The sequence below is a fragment of the Oncorhynchus gorbuscha genome, linkage group LG19 (assembly GCF_021184085.1).
Source record: "Oncorhynchus gorbuscha isolate QuinsamMale2020 ecotype Even-year linkage group LG19, OgorEven_v1.0, whole genome shotgun sequence".
NCBI lineage: Eukaryota > Metazoa > Chordata > Actinopteri > Salmoniformes > Salmonidae > Oncorhynchus > Oncorhynchus gorbuscha.
The window spans coordinates 60,752,854-60,774,541 of NC_060191.1; the positions used below are offsets into that span (position 1 = coordinate 60,752,854).

Genomic DNA, 21,688 nt, shown 5'->3' on the forward strand with positions numbered 1-21,688 from the left:
TATCCTCTAACCATGACCCTTTATCCTCTCTATCCTCTAACCATGACCCTTTATCCTCTCTATCCTCTAACCATGACCCTTTATCCTCTCTATCCTCTAACCATGACCCTTTATCCTCTCTATCCTCTAACCATGACCCTTTATCCTCTCTATCCTCTAACCATGACCCTTTATCCTCTCTATCCTCTAACCATGACCCTTTGTCCTCTCTATCCTCTAACCATGAACCTATATACTCTCTATCCTCTAACCATGACCCTTTATCCTCTCTATCCTCTAACCATGACCCTTTATCCTCTCTATCCTCGAACCATGACCCTTTATCCTCTAACCTTGACACTTTATCCTCTAACCATGACCCTTTATCCTCTCTATCCTCTAACCATGACACTTTATCCTCTAACCATGACCCTTTATCCTCTCTATCCTCTAACCATGACCCTTTATCCTCTCTATCCTCTAACCATGAACCCTTTATACTCTCTATCCTCTAACCATGACCCTTTGTCCTCTCTATCCTCTAACCATGAACCTATATACACTCTATCCTCTAACCATGACCCTTTGTCCTCTCTATCCTCTAACCATGACATTTTATACTCTCTATCCTCTAACCATGACCCTATATCCTCTCTATCCTCTAACCATGACCCTTTATCCTCTCTATCCTCTAACCATGACACTTTATCATCTCTATCCTCTAACCATGACACTTTTTCATCTCTATCCTCTAACCATGACACTTTATCCTCTCTTTCCTCTAACCATGACCCTTTATACTCTCTATCCTCTAACCATGACCCTATATCCTCTCTATCCTCTAACCATGACCCTTTATCCTCTCTATCCTCTAACCATGACACTTTATCCTCTAACCATGACCCTTTATCCTCTCTATCCTCTAACCATGACACTTTTACCTCTAACCATGACCCTATATCCTCTCTATCCTCTAACCATGACACTTTATCCTCTCTATCCTCTAACCATGACCCTTTATCCTCTCTATCCTCTAACCATGACCCTTTATCCTCTCTATCCTCTAACCATGACCCTTTATCCTCTCTATCCTCTAACCATGACCCTTTATACTCTCTATCCTCTAACCATGACCCTTTATCTTATCCTCTAACCATGACCCTTATACCTTTATCCTCTAACCATGATCCTCTAACCATGACCCTTTTATACTCTCTATCCTCTAACCATGACCCTTTATCCTCTCTATCCTCTAACCATGACCCTTTATCCTCCTCTAACCATGACCCTCCTCTATCCTCTACCATGACCCTTTATACTCTCTATCCTCTAACCATGACCCTTTATCCTCTCTATCCTCTAACCATGACCTTATCCTCTCTATCCTCTAACCATGACCCTTTATACTCTCTATCCTCTAACCATGACACTTTATCCTCTCTTATCTCTGACCATGACCCTTTATACTCTCTATCCTCTAACCATGACCCTTTATCCTCTCTATCCTCTAACCATGACCCTTTATACTCTCTATCCTCTAACCATGACACTTTATCCTCTCTTATCTCTGACCATGACCCTTTATACTCTCTATCCTCTAACCATGACCCTTTATCCTCTCTATCCTCTAACCATGACCCTCTATCCTCTCTATCCTCTAACCATGACCCTTTATACTCTCTATCCTCTAACCATGACCCTTTATCCTCTCCTATCCTCTAACCATGACCCTTTATCCTCTCTATCCTCTAACCATGACCCTTTATCCTCTCTATCCTCTAACCATGACACTTTATCCTCTCTATCCTCTAACCATGACCCTTTATCCTCTCTATCCTCTAACCATGACCCTATATGACCCTCTCTATCCTCTAAACCATGACCCTTTATACTCTCTATCCTCTAACCATGACCCTTTATCCTCTCTATCCTCTAACCATGACCCTTGACCCTATCTCTCTATCCTCTAACCATGACCTTTATCTTCTTATCTCTAACCATGACCCTCATCTCTATCCTCTAACCATGACCCTATATCCTCTCTATCCTCTAACCATGACCCTTTATACTCTCTATCCTCTAACCATGACCCTTTATCCTCTCTCTATCCTCTAACCATGACCCTTTATCCTCTCTTTCCTCTAACCATGACCCTTTATCCTCTAACTCTATCCTCTAACCATGACCCTTTATCCTCTAACCATGACTATCCTCTAACCATGACCCTTTATCCTCTAACTATCCTCTAACCATGACCCTTTATCCTCTAACCATGACCCTATATACCTCTTTCCTCTAACCATATTTATCTCTCTATCCTCTAACCATGACCCCTTTATCCTCTCTATCCTCTAACCATGACCCTTTATCCTATCCTCTAACCATAACCCTATATACTCTCTTTCCTCTAACCATGACACTTTATCCTCTAACCATGACACTTTATCCTCTCTCCTCTCTGACCATGACCCTTTATCCTCTCTATCCTCTAACCATGACCCTTTATCCTCTCTATCCTCTAACCATGACCCTTTATACTCTCTATCCTCTAACCATGACCCTTTATCCTCTCTATCCTCTAACCATGACACTTTATCCTCTCTATCCTCTAACCATGACCCTTTATCCTCTCTATCCTCTAACCATGACCCTTTATCCTCTCTATCCTCTAACCATGACCCTTTATCCTCTCTATCCTCTAACCATGACCCTTTATCCTCTCTATCCTCTAACCATGACCCTATATACTCTCTTTCCTCTAACCATAACACTTTATCCTCTCTATCCTCTAACCATGACCCTATATCCTCTCTATCCTCTAACCATGACCCATGAAACTCTCTATCCTCTAACCATGACACTTTATACGCTCTTTCCTCTAACCATGAGCCTTTATCCTCTCTATCCTCTAACCATGACCCTTTATCCTCTCTATCCTCTAACCATGACCCTTTATCCTCTCTATCCTCTAACCATGACCCTTTATCCTCTCTATCCTCTAACCATGACACTTTATCCTCTCTATCCTCTAACCATGACCCTTTATCCTCTCTATCCTCTAACCATGACCCTTTATCCTCTCTATCCTCTAACCATGACACTTTATCCTCTAACCATGACCCTATATACTCTCTTTCCTCTAACCATAACCCTTTATCCTCTCTATCCTCTAACCATGACACTTTATCATCTCTATCCTCTAACCATGACACTTTATCCTCTCTTTCCTCTAACCATGAGCCTTTATCCGTTCTTTCCTCTAACCATGAGCCTTTATCCTCTCTATCCTCTAACCATGACCCTTTATCCTCTAACCATGACACTTTATCCTCTCGTTCCTCTAACCATGACACTTTATCCTCTCTATCCTCTAACCATGACCCTTTATCCTCTCTATCCTCTAACCATGACCCTTTATCCTCTCTATCCTCTAACCATAACCCTATATACTCTCTTTCCTCTAACCATAACCCTTTATTCTCTCTATCCTCTAACCATGACCCTTTATCCTCTAACCATGACACTTTATCCTCTCTTTCCTCTAACCATGAGCCTTTATCCTCTCTATCCTCTAACCATGACCCTTTATCCTCTCTATCCTCTAACCATGACACTTTATCCTCTCTATCCTCTAACCATGACCATTTATCCTCTCTATCCTCTAACCATGACACTTTATCCTCTAGCAAACTATGACCTAACCCCAGCCTATCAATTATCTTTACATAACCCAACACATCTGGCCTACACACTAGAGGTCGACCAATTAATCGGCCATTCCGTTTTCAGCTGATTGCATTGCACTCCACGAGGAGACTGCGTGGCAGGCTGACTACCTGTTATACGAGTGCAGCAAGGAGCCACGGTAAGGTGCTAGCTAGCATTAAACGTATCTTATAAAAAACAATCAATCTTAACATAATCACTAGTTAACTACAGATGGTTGATGATATTACTAGTTTAACTAGCTTGTCCTGCGTTCCATATAATTAATGCAGTGCCTGTTAATTTATCATTGAATCACAGCCTACTTCGCAAACAGGTGATGTAACAAGCACATTCGTGAAAAAAGAACTGTCATTGCACCAATGTGCACCTAACCATAAACATCAATGCCATTGCTAAAACCAATACACAAGTATATCTTTTTAAACCTGCATATTTAGTTAATATTGCCTGCTAACATGAATTTCTTTTAACTAGGGAAATTGTGTCACTTCTCTTGTGTTCTGTGCAACAGAATCAGGGTAGATGCAGCAGTTTGGGCCGCCTGGCTCGTTGCGAACTGTGAAGACTATTTCTTCCTAACAAAGACAGCCAACTTTGCCAAACGGGGGATGATTTAACAAAAGCGCATTTGCGAAAAAAGCACAATCGTTGCATGAATGTACCTACCCATAAACATCAATGCCTTTCTTCAAATCAATACACAGAAGTATATATATTTTTAAATCTGCATATTTATTTAGTTAAAATAAATGAATGTTAGCAGGCCATATTAACTAGGGAAATTGTGTCACTTCTCTTGTGTTCTGTGGAACAGAATCAGGGTATATGCAGCAGTTTGGGCCGCCTGGCTCATTGCGAACTAATTTGCCAGAATTTTACATAATTATGACATAACATTGAAGGTTGTGAAATGTAACAGCGATATTTAGACTTATGGATGCCACCCGTTAGATGAAATACGTAACGGTTCACTTTTATTTTAGACTAAATAGAAGGTATTTATGTATTATATTAAGTTAAAATAAAAGTGTTCATTGTTTATTCAGTATTGTTGTATTTGTCATTATTACAAATATATAAAATCGTCCGATTAATCAGTATCGGCTTTTTTGGTCCTCCAATAATCGGTATCGGTATCAGCGTTGAAAAGTCATAATCGGTCGACCTCTAGTACACACATCTAAGTGTTCCGTATTTCTAAACCTTCCTTGTTACCTACTGACTGACTTCCTAAAGTTCTGTTATAAAACCTGAGCTATCTTCACTGATTGGTTGAGGCAATGGCTAACACGTTAGCAGACTGTGTGTGTGTTTGTGTGAGTGAGTGAGTGAGTGAGTGAGTGAGTGAGTGAGTGAGTGAGTGAGTGAGTGAGTGAGTGAGTGAGTGAGTGAGTGTGTGTGTGTGTGTGTGTGTGTGTGTGTGTGTGTGTGTGTGTGTGTGTGTGTGTGTGTGTGTGTGTGTGTGTGTGTGTGTGTGTGTGTGTGTGTGTGTGTGTGTGTGTGTGTGTGTGTGTGTGTGTGTCTCACCCTCCCAGGACTGTTCAGAGCGGTTGGGGGTGTTGCAGTAGCCATACGCCTCAGTGATGGGGTCTGGATCAGGATCCTCTGTGTGGGGGACAGGGATCACTCTCTTCCTGCTTTTCCCTTGGCCCTGGCCTTGACCCTGACCCTGGTGGGGCCGCTCCTCACCCATGGGCGTAGTGGGGATTAGGTGGACTGGAGAGAGATGAGGGGGGGGGAAGTATAAACATTTTCAAATTACTTTAACTTCTTATGGGCCAACATCCAATGAAATTGCAGAGCGCAAAATTCAAACTACAGAATTATAAATATTTAACTTTCATAAAATCACAAGTGTAATACATCAAAATAAAGCTTAACGTCTTGTTAATCCAGCCGCTGTGTCAGATTTCAAAAAGGCTGTACGGCAAAAGCACACCATGCGATTATCTGAGGCCACGCCCGCATACAAAAGCATGAAAAACATGTTTCAACCAGGCAAGTGCGCCACGAAAGTCAGAAATAGCAATATAATAAATGCCTTACCTTTGATGATCTTCTTCTGTTGGCACTCCAAAAGGTCCCAGTTACATCACAAATGGTCCTTTTGTTAATACCCTTCTTCATATCCATAAAACTCAGTTTAGCTGGCGCGCTTCAGTCAGTAATCTACCCAGTTTCCCTCCATCAAAATGCATACAAAATTAATCCCAAACGTTACTAATAAACTTTTCCAAGCAAGTCAAACAAAGTTTATAATCAAACCTAATATGTAAATAAACGATAAAATTTAAGATGGAGAATCATTATTGTCTTTACCGGAGAAAAATACCAAAGAACGCGCTCTCTTCCACTCGCTTGGAAACACTACAGCCAAAATGGGAGCTACCTAGAAAAACTACCATTTCGGGCTAATTTTTCCAAAAACTTGCATGAAACTCTTTCTAAAGACGGTTGACATCTAGAGGAAGCCCTCGGAATTGCATTCTGGGAGGATTTCGCCTTATAATAAAAATGCCATTGAAAACAGTGTTAGGCTGATTTTTCTTTTCTTGGGATGGTTTGTCCTCTGGGTTTCGCCTACCATATCAGTTCTGTTATACTCACAGACATGTAGAAACTTTATATCCTAGTTGAGTAACAGGCAGTTTACATTGGGTACGCTTTTCATCCAGACGTGAAAATACTGCCCTCTACCCAAGAGAGGTTAATGGGTCAACTCCTCAATGTTTGACAGATTGTGAGGGAGAAAGAGACTCAATTAAATAGCAGAGAATGAAGGATTGAGTGAGAGAAAGAGAGCGAGAGAGAAGTATAGCGAGAGAGAAGTATAGCGAGAGAGACACCACTGACATCCATTGCTCAAAGGACCCTCCTTTATTAGGTATATAGTCAATTAACCATCCCCTCAGCCCCCTGTCAGCCCATCATGTTCCCAGCCTCAGCCCAGCCTCCCCCTCAGCCCCCTGTCAGCCCATCATTGTCAGGATTTGTCCAGGGTTGTTCCGGTTTTTGGTCACTAGATGCCCCCATTGTGCTTTTTGACCTTTTGTTTTCCCTTGATCCCCATTATTATTTGCACCTGTGCCTCGTTTCCCCTGATTGTATTTAAACCCTTTGTTTTCCTCAGTTCTTTGCTCTGTGTTTGTACTTTAGCACCCAGCCCTAGTACTCTGAGAACTCTTGTTGATCCTGGTGGACTCACTTGTAGAATTCTGTTTTTTGTTCTTGTTTATTTATTTTTGAGTATCTTTTGAGGCTTTTTATGCTTTACCTTCCACCTTGTAGATTTACCTTTTTGTCTTGGAGGATTACCTTGTTCTTGTGGAATTCCTTTTGAGGTTGTGGAGTTACATGTTTTCCTGAAGGACTTCACTTTTTACTTCATTAAATACACCGTCTCAAGTACTGCTGTGTCTGCCTCATCTTCTGGGTTCTGCTGACTATTCGTGGCTCAGTTGGTTAAGTGACTGTTTCTCACTCCGGAGACCCGGGTTCGTAACCGGGTCCTGACAATCATGTTCCCAGCCTCAGCTCAGCCTCCCCCTCAGCCCCCTGTCAGCCCATCATGTTCCCAGCCTCAGCCCAGCATCCCCCTCAGCCCCCTGTCAGCCCATCATGTTCCCAGCCTCCTCCTCATTCCAGCCTCAGTCCAGCCCCCTGTCAGCCCATCATGTTCCCAGCCTCAGCCCAGCCTCCTCCTCAGTCCATCCTGTCCCCAGCCTCCTCCTCAGCCCAGCATCAGCCTATCATGTCTCCAGCTTCAGCCCAGTCTCCTCTTCAGTCCAGCCTCCCCTCAGCCCAGCCTCAGCCCATCATGTCCCCTGCCTCACCTTCGGCCCAGCCTCCCCCAGCTTTAGCAAAATAACTCAGCCCAGCTCATCTACATGTGAACAGCAGTAGAACCCTGTACAGAACCCCTCACCAATAACCCAGGGTTGCCTTGACAACCATTGACCTGTGACCCCAAGGCCAGGCGGCCCAATGGGAGAAAGCGGTGTGGGAACCACTGCAGTCCCATTCAGAAACACAGGATCCTGGGAAGAAGTTGAAACGCAATGCCCTCCTGACAATACTCACTACCCCGCACACACATACACACACACACTTATCACAGAAACCCTGGTTGTCCTGAAGCACGGCGGTGGAGTAGGTAAATATTACATATCTTTGCAAAGAGAGACAAAGCAAGACATTTTCTAACTATAAAAGGAGAGAGGCCCTTTCATTCCTATGACAACCTTTAAATCAACTAGCCTAAATAGAAGCCACACTATCTTAAAGTGAGGGGATCCATATTAACCCCAATCAGTACATCTCCCGAGTACAGCAACCCCCCCAGAGTGGAGTGGAAACAGGAAAGACATTTGAAGCTATAAAAACAGTGTAACCATGACAATGAAAAATAGACTTGTCGAATTGCACTACCGTTCAAAAGTTTGGGATCACTTAGAAAACTTGAAAACTTGTCCTGATTAAAGAATTCCGGGAGAAAGGTCTTTGTTTCTGGCCATTTTGAGCCTGTAATCAAACCCACAAATGCTGATGCTCCAGATACTCAACTAGTCTAAAGAAGGCCAGTTGTATTGCTTCTTTAATCAGAACAAGTGTTCAGCTGTGCTAACATAACTGCAAAAGGGTTTTCTAATGATCAATTAGCTTTTTAAAATGATAAACTTGAATTAGCTAACACAACATGCAATTGGTACCCAGGAGTGATGGTTGCTGATAATGTGCCTCTGTATGCCTATGTAGATATTCCATTTAAAGATTCTGCAGTTTCCAGCTACAACACTCATTTACAACATTAACAATGTCTACACTGTATTTCTGATCTATTTTATTTTATTTTAATGGACAGAAAATGTGCTTTTCTTTCAAAAACAAGGAAATGTATTTGTGACCCCAAACCTTTGAATGGTGGTGTATAGAGTATAGACTCACTAGTCAGTTAACATCAGTATAGACTCACTAGTCAGTTAGCATCAGTAAAGATGGTCAGTTAACATCAGTATAGACTCACTGGTCAGTTAGCATCAGTATAGACAGTCAGTTAGCATCAGTTTAATTTCACTGGTCAGTCAGCATCAGTATAGACTCACTGGTCAGTTAGAACCAGTATAGATGGTCAGTTAGCATCAGTATAGACTCACTGTTCAGTTAGCATCAGCGTAGACGGTCAGTTAACATCAGTATAGACTCACTGATCAGTTAGCATCAGTATAGACAGTCAGTTAGCATCAGTATAGACTCCCTGGTCAGTCAGCATCAGTATAGATGGTCAGTTAGCATCAGTATAGACTCACTAGTCAGTTAGCATCAGTAAAGATGGTAAGTTAACATCAGTATAGACTCACTGGTCAGTTAGCATCAGTATAGACTCAGTGGTCAGTTAGCATCAGTATAGACAGTCAGTTAGCATCAGTTTAATTTCACTGGTCAATTAGCATCAGTATAGACTCACTGGTCAGTCAGCATCAGTATAGATGGTCAGTTAGCATCAGTATAGACTCACTAGTCAGTTAGCATCAGTAAAGATGGTCAGTTAACATCAGTATAGACTCACTGGTCAGTTAGCATCAGTATAGACTCACTGGTCAGGTAGCACCTGTATAGATGGTCAGTTAGCATCAGTATAGACTCAGTGGTCAGGTAGCATCAGTATAGACAGTCAGTTAGCATCAATTTAATTTCACTGGTCAGTCAGCATCAGTATAGACTCACTGGTCAGTTAGAACCAGTATATATGGTCAGTTAGCATCAGTATAGACTCACTGTTCAGTTAGCATCAGCGTAGACGGTCAGTTAACATCAGTATAGACTCACTGATCAGTTAGCATCAGTATAGACAGTCAGTTATCATCAGTATAGACTCACTGGTCAGTCAGCATCAGTATAGATGGTCAGTTAGCATCAGTATAGACTCACCGGTCAGTTAGCATCAGTATAGACAGTCAGTTAGCATCAGTATAGACTCACTGATCAGTTAGCATCAGCATAGACGGTCAGTTAACATCAGTATAGACTCACTGGTCAGTTAACATCAGTATAGACAGTCAGTTAGCATCAGTATACTCACTGGTCAGTCAGCATCAGTATAGATGATCAGTTAGCATCCGTATAGACTCAACCGTCAGTCAGCATCAGTATCAACTCACTGGTCAGTTAGCATCAGCATAGACGGTCAGTTAACATCAGTATAGACTCACTGATCAGTTAGCATCAGTATAGACAGTCAGTAAGCATCAGTATAGACCCACTGGTCAGTCAGCATCAGTATAGATGGTCAGTTAACATCAGTATAGACTCACTGTTCAGTTAGCATCAGCATAGACGGTCAGTTAGTATCAGTGTAGACTCACTGGTCAGTCAGCATCAGTTTAGACTCACCGGTCAGTTAGCATCCGTATAGACTCACTGTTCAGTTAGCATCAGCATAGACGGTCAGTTAACATCAGTATAGACTCACTGGTCAGTTAGCATCAGTATAGACAGTCAGTTAGCATCAGTATAGACTCACTGGTCAGTCAGCATCAGTATAGACTCACTGGTCAGTTAGTACCAGTATAGACGGTCAGTTAGCATCAGTATAGACTCACTGGTCAGTTATCATCAGTATGGACTCACTGGTCAGTTAGTACCAGTATAGACGGTCAGTTAGCATCAGTATAGACTCACTGGTCAGTTAGCACCAGTATAGACAGTCAGTTAGCATCAGTATAGACTCACTGATCAGTTAGCATCAGCATAGACGGTCAGTTAACATCAGTATAGACTCAACCGTCAGTCAGCATCAGTATCAACTCACTGGTCAGTTAGCATCAGCATAGACGGTCAGTTAACATCAGTATAGACTCACTGATCAGTTAGCATCAGTATAGACAGTCAGTAAGCATCAGTATAGACCCACTGGTCAGTCAGCATCAGTATAGATGGTCAGTTAGCATCAGTATAGACTCATTGGTCAGTCAGCATCAGTGTAGACTCACTGGTCAGTTAGCATCAGCATAGACGGTAAGTTAATATCAGTATAGGCTCACTGGTCAGTTAGCACCAGTATAGACAGTCAGTTAACATCAGTATAGACTCACTGGTCAGTTAGCACCAGTATAGATGGTCAGTTAGCATCAGTAATATTCTTGGTTTCACGGAAACATGGTTCATTCGAGCCACGCTATCGGAGTCGGTACAGTCACCTGGTTTCTTCACGCATCGTGCCAACAGGAACAAGTATCTCTCTGGTAAGAAGAAGGGCGGGGGTGTATGCCTTATGATTAACAAGACGTGGTGTGATCATAACAACATACAGGAACTCAAGTCCTTTTGGTCACCTGACTTAGAATTCCTCACAATCAAATGACGACCGCATTATCTACCAAGAGAATTCTCTTCGATCATAATCAAAGTGGTGTATATTCCCCCCCAAGCAGACACATCGACGGCCCTCAAAGAATTTCATTTGACTCTATGTAAACTGGAAACCACATATCCTGAGGCTGCATTTATTGTAGCTGGGGATTTTAACAAGGCTAATCTGAAAACAAGGCTCCCTAACTTTTATCAGCATATCGATTGTGCGACCCAATCGATATGCTGATCAAATTTAGAGAGCCTTGTTTTCAAAACCCTGAATCATTGTTATTCTAACTTCCGCGACGCATATAAGGCATTCTCCCTCCCTCCTTTTGGAACAGCTGACCACAACTCCCAGCCTATAGACAGAAACTAAAACAGGAAGCAGCCGTGCTCAGGTCTGTTCAACGCTGATCTGACCAATCGGATTCCACGCTTCAAGATTGCTTCGATCACGTGGACTGGGATATGTTCCGACAGCGTCAAACAACAATGAGTAAAACATGAGTAAAAAAATTAAACAATGAATACGCTGATTCGGTGAGTGAGTTTATTACCAAGTGCATCGGTGATGTTGTACCCACAGCGTCTATTAAAACATTCCCAAACCAGAAACCGTGGATTGATGGCAGCATTTACGCAAAACTGAAAGCGCGAACCACTGCTTTTAACCAGGGCAAACATGACCGAATACAAACAGTGTAGCTATTCCCTCCACAAGGCAATCAAACAAGCTAAGCATCAGTATAGAGACAAAGTAGAGTCGCAATTCAACGGCTCAGACACGAGAGGTATGTGGCAGGGTCTACAGTCAATCACAGACTACAAAAGAAAAACCAGCCCTGTCGCGAACCACGATGTCTTGCTCCCAGACAGACTAAACAACTTCTTTGCTCGCGTTGAGGACAATACAGTGCCACTGACATGGCCTGCTACCAAAACCTGCGGGCTCTCCTTCACTGCAGCCAACATGAGTAAAACATTTAAACGTGTTAACCCTCGCAAGTCTACAGGCCCAGACGGCATCCCCAGCCGCGTCCTCAGAGCATGCGCAGACCAGCTGGCTGGTGTGTTTACGGACATATTCAATCAATCCTTATCCCAGTCTGCTGTCCCCACATGCTTCAAGAGGGCCACCATTGTTCCTGTTCCTAAGAAAGCTAAGGTAACTGAGCTAAATTACTACCGCCCCATAGCAGTCACCTTCGTCATCATGAAGTGCTTTGAGAGACTAGTCAAGGACCATATCACCTGCACCCTACCTGACACCCTAGACCCACTCCAATTTGCTTACCGCCCCAATAGGTCGACAGACGACGCAATCGCAATCACACTGCACACTGCCCTAACACATCTGGAATACCTATTAAAGAATGATGTTCATCGACTACAGTTAGCATTTAACACCATAGTACCCTCCAAACTTGTCATTCAGCTGGAGACCCTGGATCTCGACCACGCTCTGTGCAACTGGGTCCTGGACTTCCTGACAGGCCACCCCCAGGTGGTGAGGGTAGTTAACAACATCTTCACCCTGCTGATCCTCAACCCTGGTGCCCCACAGAAGTGCGTTCTCAGCCCTCTCCTGTACTCCCTGTTCACCCATGACTGCGTGGCCATGCACGCCTCCAACTCAATCATCAAGTTTGCAGATGACACTACAGTGGTAGGCTTGATTACCAACAACGACGAGACGGCCTACAGGGAGGAGGTGAGGGCCCTTGGAATGTGGTGCCAGGAAAATAACCTCACGGGACCGAGAGACTGAAAAACAGCTTCTATCTCAAGGCCATCAGACTGTTGAACAGCCATCACTAGCATTGAGTGGCTGCTGCCAACATACTGACTCAACTCTAGCCACTTTTATAATGGAAAAATGTATGTAATAAATGTATCACTAGCCACTTTAAACAATGCCACTTTATATAATGTTTACATACCCTACCTTACTCATCTCATATGTATATACTGTACTCTTTACCATCTACTGCAGCTTGCCTTTTCCATTCGGCCATCACTCATTCATATATTTTTATGTACATATTCTTATTCATTCCTTTACACTTGTGTGTATAAGGTAGCTGTTGTGAAATTATTAGGTAGATTACTTGTTAGATATTACTGCATGGTCAGAACTAGAAGAACAAGCATTTCGCTACACTCGCATTGACATCTGGTAACCATGTGTATGTGACAGATAATATTTTATTTTATTTGTATAGACTTACCGGTCAGTTAGCATCAGTATAGACTCACCGGTCAGTTAGCATCAGTGTAGACTCACTGATCAGTTAGCATCAGTATTGTAATGAAACAGCAAGGAGCAGGTCTCGAACCCTCGACCCCGAGGTCCGGCTCGCTATCGACTGTGCCGTAAAAGCATGCTCGTGTGGCAGAGTCGATTTCCGCGCTTATAAACCCAGGGTCATTGCAGTATAGACAGTCAGTCAGCATCAGTATAGACTCACTAATCAGTTAGCATCAGTATAGACAGTCAGTTAGCATCAGTATAGACTCACTAGTCAGTTAGCACCAGTATATATAGTCAGTTAGCATCAATATAGACTCACCGGTCAGTTAGCATTAGTATAAACTCACTGATCGGTCAGCATCAGTATAGATTCACCAGTCAGTTAGTATCAGTATAGACTCACCAGTCAGCTAGTATCAGTATAGACTCACCAGTCAGTTAGTATCAGTATAGACTCACCAGTCAGTTAGTATCAGTATAGACTCACCAGTCAGTTAGTATCAGTATAGATTCACCAGTCAGTTAGTATCAGTATAGACTCACCAGTCAGTTAGTATCAGTATAGACTCACCAGTCAGTTAGTATCAGTATAGATTCACCAGTCAGTTAGTATCAGTATAGATTCACCAGTCAGTTAGTATCAGTATAGACTCACCAATCAGTTAGTATCAGTATAGACTCACCAGTCAGTTAGTATCAGTATAGATTCACCAGTCAGTTAGTATCAGTATAGACTCACCAGTCAGTTAGTATCAGTATAGACTCTCCAGTCAGTTAGTATCAGTATAGACTCACCAGTCAGTTAGTATCAGTATAGACTCACCAGTCAGTTAATATCAGTATAGACTCTCCAGTCAGTTAGTATCAGTATAGACTCACCAGTCAGTTAGTATCAGTATAGACTCACCAATCAGTTAGTATCAGTATAGACTCACCAGTCAGTTAGTATCAGTATAGATTCACCAGTCAGTTAGTATCAGTATAGACTCACCAGTCAGTTAGTATCAGTATAGACTCACCAGTCAGTTAGTATCAGTATAGACTCACCAGTCAGTTAGTATCAGTATAGACTCACCAGTCAGTTAGTATCAGTATAGACTCACCAGTCAGTTAGTATCAGTATAGACTCACCAGTCAGTTAGTATCAGTATAGACTCACCAGTCAGTTAGTATCAGTATAGACTCACCAGTCAGTTAGTATCAGTATAGACTCTCTAGTCAGTTAGTATCAGTATAGACTCACCAGTCAGTTAGTATCAGTATGGACTCACCAGTCAGTTACTATCAGTATAGACTCACCAGTCAGTTATTATCAGTATAGACTCACCAGTCAGTTAGTATCAGTATAGACTCGCCAGTCAGTTAGTATCAGTATAGACTCACCAGTCAGTTAGTATCAGTATAGACTCACCAGTCAGTTAGTATCAGTATAGACTCTCTAGTCAGTTAGTATCAGTATAGACTCACCAGTCAGTTAGTATCAGTATGGACTCACCAGTCAGTTAGTATCAGTATAGACTCACCAGTCAGTTATTATCAGTATAGACTCACCAGTCAGTTAGTATCAGTATAGACTCGCCAGTCAGTTAGTATCAGTATAGACTCACCAGTCAGTTAGTATCAGTATAGACTCACCAGTCAGTTAGTATCAGTATAGACTCACCAGTCAGTGAGTATCAGTATAGACTCACTGATCGGTCAGCATCAGTATAGATTCACCGGTCAGTTAGTATCAGTATAGACTCACCAGTCAGTAATTATCAGTATAGACTCACCAGTCAGTTATTATCAGTATAGACTCGCCAGTCAGTTAGTATCAGTATAGACTCACCAGTCAGTTAGTATCAGTATAGACTCACCAGTCAGTTAGTATCAGTATAGACTCACCAGTCAGTGAGTATCAGTATAGACTCACTGATCGGTCAGCATCAGTATAGATTCACCGGTCAGTTAGTATCAGTATAGACTCACCAGTCAGTAATTATCAGTATAGACTCACCGGTCAGTTAGTATCAGTATAGACTCACCGGTGACGAGGGAAAGGAGGAGGAAGTGTATTCTGAGATCTGCTCACTGGGTAGAGGGGAAGACACACACTGGAACCCATTCACTGAACTGGTCCCCTCTCCCCGCACACACACACTCACCGACAAACACACACGACTGCGCACTCGGTAGACCCATGGCCCAATTACAGGCCTGCTCACTGCCCTGGTCTGCCACAGTCGCTCATACAAAGGGCCTTTTGTAACGGACTGCCCACACTATGTAAGAGCACACATACTGAAGAAACACGCAAGCCACACAAGCCCAGGGCATCAACGCCAACTCACACACCCGCAAACACACAGAGTTGTGTACAAGCTTGGAGCATGAACCCACACACAAACACATACACACTAGGTACCAAAGCAACACACATGCAAGCCTACAGTACGTACACAACATCAGGGGGCCAGGTCTAAGTAACAACTAGCTAGCCTTAAGAAACGTACAGCAGGGCCAGTACTTAGGGGAAGAGCATGTAGTTCTGACTGTATGCATTGGCTGAGAGTTGAAAAAGGTGAGCTTAGGACACTGATGAGAGCTTCCTTCCAGCCTTCCACCTCAGTGTTTAACACCGCCTGTACTGTGGTAAAGAGTCAGCTTCTACAGTAAACCTTAAACACACAGGATGGACAGTAAATGACCTTCCTCCTTCTCTTCCTCCATCTCTCCCACCAGAGAAATAAAAAAGAGCAATTTCCAAATGGTGATGGAGAAAGAGGGAGGGAGAGGAATAGGGAGAAAGGTATCTAGAATAAACATAATATGTGGCCTTGGCAGTCAAAACCATCCATCCTGGAAAAGAGTAGCATCCTAATGCTCAACCCACACATTTAATTAAGCCCCAGTGTTAGTGATACCGTGCTAAAACAACACCAGATATACTGTAATTCGGGGGGTGGGTATCATTTTAAGATAGCTAGGTGGCAACACCACATCTCAATCATAGTAAGTATCAGCAAAGTCAGTGCTAGTGTAGGTGTTAGTTCACAAACTGCAATTCCTCTCAGCGTACTGGACTTGGACTGTCTGCATTTCAAATTAACTTTATAAAACATACTTTTATAATACCACTGCCACGACGAACACCACACACCACTGCCACGACGAACACCACACACTACTGCCAAGACGAACACCACACACTACTGCCACGACGAACACCACACACCACACACCACGACGAACACCACACACTACTGCCACGATGAACACCACACACCACTGCCACGACGTACACCACACACCACGACGAACACCACACACTACTGCCACGACGAACACCACACACTACTGCCACGATGAACACCACGCACCACACACCACGACGAACACCACACACTACTGCCACGACGAACACCACACACTACTGCCATGACGAACACCACACACTACTGCCACGACGAACACCACACACCACTGCCACGACGAACACCACACACCACGAAGAACACCACACACTAATGCCACGACGAACACCACACACTACTGCCACGACGAACACCACACACCACTGCCACGACGAACACCACACACTACTGCCACGACGAACACCACACACTACTGCCACGACGAACACCACACACTACTGCCACGACGAACACCACACACTACTGCCACGACGAACACCACACACCACGATGAACACCACACACTACTGCCACGACGAACACCACACACTACTGCCACGACGAACACCACACACCACTGCCACGAAGAACACCACACACCACGACGAACACCACACACTACTGCCACGACGAACACCACACACTACTGCCACGACGAACACCACACACTACTGCCACGACGAACACCACACACTACTGCCACGACGAACACCACACACCACTGCCACGACGAACACCACACACCACTGCCACGACGAACACCACACACCACTGCCACGATGAACACCACACACTACTGCCACGACGAACACCACACACTACTGCCACGACGAACACCACACACCACTGCCACGACGAACACCACACACTACTGCCACGACGAACAACACACTACTGCCACGACGAACAACACACACCACTGCCACGACGAACACGACACACCACTGCCACGACCAATACCACACACTACTGCCACGACGAACACCACACACTACTGCCACGACGAACACCACATACTACTGCCACGACGAACACCACACACTACTGCCACGACGAACACCACACACCACTGCCACGACGAACACCACGCACCACTGCCACGACGAACACCACACACTACTGCCACGACGAACACCACACACTACTGCCACGACCAATATCACACACCACTGCCACGACCAATACCACACACCACTTCCACGACCAATACCACACACTACTGCCACGACTAATACCACACTACTGCCACGACCAATAAGTATCAGCAAAGTCAGTGCTAGTGTAGGTGTTAGTTCACAAACTGCAATTCCTCTCAGCCTACTGGACTTGGACTGTCCGCATTTCAAATTAACCTTATAAAACATACTTTTATAATACCACTGCCACGACGAACACCACACACCACTGCCACGACGAACACCACACACTACTGCCACGACGAACACCACACACCACTGCCACGACGAACACCACACACCACTGCCACGACGAACACCACACACTACTGCCACGACGAACACCACACACTACTGCCACGACGAACACCACACACTACTGCCACGACGAACACCACACACCACTGCCACGACGAACACCACACACTACTGCCACGACGAACAACACACTACTGCCACGACGAACAACACACACCACTGCCACGACGAACACGACACACCACTGCCACAACCAATACCACACACTACTGCCACGACGAACACCACACACTACTGCCACGACGAACACCACATACTACTGCCACGACGAACACCACACACTACTGCCACGACGAACACCACACACCACTGCCACGACGAACACCACGCACCACTGCCACGACGAACACCACACACTACTGCCACGACGAACACCACACACTACTGCCACGACCAATATCACACACCACTGCCACGACCAATACCACACACCACTTCCACGACCAATACCACACACTACTGCCACGACTAATACCACACTACTGCCACGACCAATAAGTATCAGCAAAGTCAGTGCTAGTGTAGGTGTTAGTTCACAAACTGCAATTCCTCTCAGCCTACTGGACTTGGACTGTCCGCATTTCAAATTAACCTTATAAAACATACTTTTATAATACCACTGCCACGACGAACACCACACACCACTGCCACGACGAACACCACACACTACTGCCACGACGAACACCACACACCACTGCCACGACGAACACCACACACCACTGCCACGACGAACACCACACACTACTGCCACGACGAACACCACACACTACTGCCACGACCAATATCACACACCACTGCCACGACCAATACCACACACCACTTCCACGACCAATACCACACACTACTGCCACGACCAATACCACACACTACTGCCACGACTAATACCACACACTACTGCCACAACCAATACCACACACCATTGCCACGACTAATACCACACACTACTGCCACAACCAATACCACACAATACTGCCACAACCAATACCACACACTACTGCCACAATCAATACCACACACTACTGCCACAACTAATACTACACACTGCTGCCATGACCAATACCACACACTACTGCCACAACCAATACCACACACTACTGCCATGACAAATATCACACACCACTGCCACGACCAATACCACATACTTTCCTATATTCCTGTATCTATACTTTCCTATATTCCTGTATATATACTTTCCTATATTCCTGTATCTATACTTTCCTATATTCCTGTATATATACTTTCCTATATTCCTGTATATATACTTTCCTATATCACTGCTGATGTTATCGTGTCCCCCTCTCTTCATGACTTTATCTCCTCTTCCATTCCCTCTCCTGTCATCTCTCTCTTTCGTCTCTCCTTTCCTCTCTTCTATCTCTCTCCAGCTGTTTTTGTTCCCCTCCTTCTCCATCCTCTGTTCCACTATGCATCACACCTCTCTTCCTGTGGGACTCCCGGCCGCTTGTCAAACAGTTGTCACGGTGACCCAAGTCCAGGCAGTGTCAGAGTCACGGCAAACCATATGTCATCGCCTGTCTGGATCACACACCACAATCAATCAGGTTTCAGAAAACAAATTGAAAACTAATTGAAAGCCATGCTTAAATACACTGGCTTGTTTCCCCAATGTTCAAATAAAGAAAAGAAAAGAAATATGGAGGGAGTGAGTGAGTCAGGGAAGGCAGGAGGAAAAGGAAAAGTGAGAGAAGAAGCATAAGAAAGAACAGACCAAAACAGAAAGATAAAGAGTCAGAGACTAAAATAGAAAAAGAGAGAGATGAGAGGGAGGGAAAGTGGAGGAGAAAGAGGGATGACAATCAATGAAACATGAAGTGCTGGTGTCCCACTGGACCTTTCTCTGGCTCCTTGGCTGTACTAGAGGATAATGACCTGCAGGCTGATGAATAAGTTATGACAGCCTCTCTCCAACACACAGACAACCTACAGATCACATGACAGGGAAGGAGAGGACGCGAACACAGACCATACTTTGATTTCGTAAATATCATGTTCTCCTCAAGTGATTGACAACTACATCAAAAGTCAAGACACATGCTCAATGACAAAGTAAGGGACCCGTACGAGTCTAGCATATGCATGTGTGACGTGCACACACACACACACACACACACACACACACACACACACACACACACACACACACACACACACACACACACACACACACACACACACACACACACACACACACACACACACACACACACACACACACACACACACACACACACACACACACACACACTATGGTAACAATTACAGTGGGATTTAATGATTTATTGCCTTTTGTTTTTGCTAAAGGAGAAGATTGGAGGGCAGGAGCGGAGAATGGTTTTAAGTAGTTGCATTAAAGTTACTTAAGCCTATAATCCCCCTCAGACAGACACATCTTTGAGGGAGAGAGAGATGGCAGCAGGGTCCCAGAGTTCACACATTCTCAATGCAGTTAAGACACACACTCACAGTCACAGAATTCCAATCTCTTCTGGTGTCTGTAAAGACTTGAGGGAAGAGAGCAGGGTACAGAGTGAGAGAGAAAAAGGTATGCACTACACAGCATATTTCACATATACAGTGGGGCAACAAAGTATTTAGTCAGCCACCAATTGTGCAACTTCTCCCACTTAAAAATATGAGAGAGGCCTGTAATTTTCATCATAGATACACTTCAACTATGACAGACAAAATGAGGGAAAAAAATCCAGAAAATCACATTGTAGGATTTTTTATGAATTTATTTGCAAATTATGATGGAAAATAAGTATTTGGTCAATAACAAAAGTTTATCTCAATACTTTGTTATATACCCTTTGTTGGCAATGACAGAGGTCAAACGTTTTCTGTAAGTCTTCACAAGGTTTTCACACACTGTTGCTGGTATTTTGGCCCATTCCTCCTTGCAGATCTCCTCTAGAGCAGTGATGTTTTGGGGCTGTTGCTGGGCTGTTGCTGGGCAACATGGACTTTCAACTCCCTCCAAAGATTTTCTATGGGGTTGAGATCTGGAGACTGGCTAGGCCACTCCAGGACCTTGAAATGCTTCTTACGTTGCCCGGGCGGTGTGTTTGGGATCATTGTAATGCTGAAAGACCCAGCCATGTTTCATCTTCAATGCCCTTGCTGATGGAAGGAGGTTTTCACTAAAAATCTCACGATACATGGCCCCATTCATTATTTCCTTTACACAGATCAGTCGTTCTGGTCCCTTTGCAGAAAAACATGATGAAAGCATGATGTTTCCACCCCCATGCTTCACAGTAGGTATTTTTTATTTCATTATTTATTTTACCTTTATTTTACTAGGCAAGTCAGTTAAGAACAAATTCTTATTTTAAATGCCTAGGAACAGTGGGTTGACTGCCTATTCAGGAACAGAGCAACATATTTGCACCTTGTCAGCTCAGGGATTTGAACTTGCAACCTTTCAGTTACTAGTCCAACGCTCTAACCACTAGGCTACCCTGCCGGTATGATGTTCTTTGGATGCAACTCAGCATTCTTTGTCCACCAAACACGACGAGTAGAGTTTTTACCAAAAAGTTATATTTTGGTTTCATCTGACCATATGACATTCTCCCAATCTTCTTCTGGATCATCCAAATGTTCTCTAGCAAACTTCAGACGGGCCTGGACATGTACTGGCTTAAGCAGGGGGGCACGTCTAGCACTGCAGGATTTGAGTCCCT

General features: G+C 44.0%; 1 protein-coding gene across 2 annotated transcripts in view; it reads right to left on the reverse strand.

Annotated features, from left to right (window-relative positions):
- LOC124005803 (2-phosphoxylose phosphatase 1-like) overlaps positions 1–21,688 on the reverse strand; it is a 48,505-nt gene that overhangs the window by 22,019 nt on the left and 4,798 nt on the right. The window contains exons 1-2 of one of the 2 annotated variants that reach the window (XM_046315367.1): positions 5,755–5,896; positions 5,236–5,424 (exon numbers count right to left, since the gene is read on the reverse strand). In XM_046315367.1, coding sequence (XP_046171323.1) covers positions 5,236–5,401 — 166 coding nt within the window. In that variant the 5' untranslated portion in view covers positions 5,402–5,424; positions 5,755–5,896. Of the gene's footprint in view, positions 1–5,235; positions 5,425–5,754; positions 5,897–21,688 lie in introns of those variants that run through there. The other variant, XM_046315366.1, reaches the window with a different exon arrangement.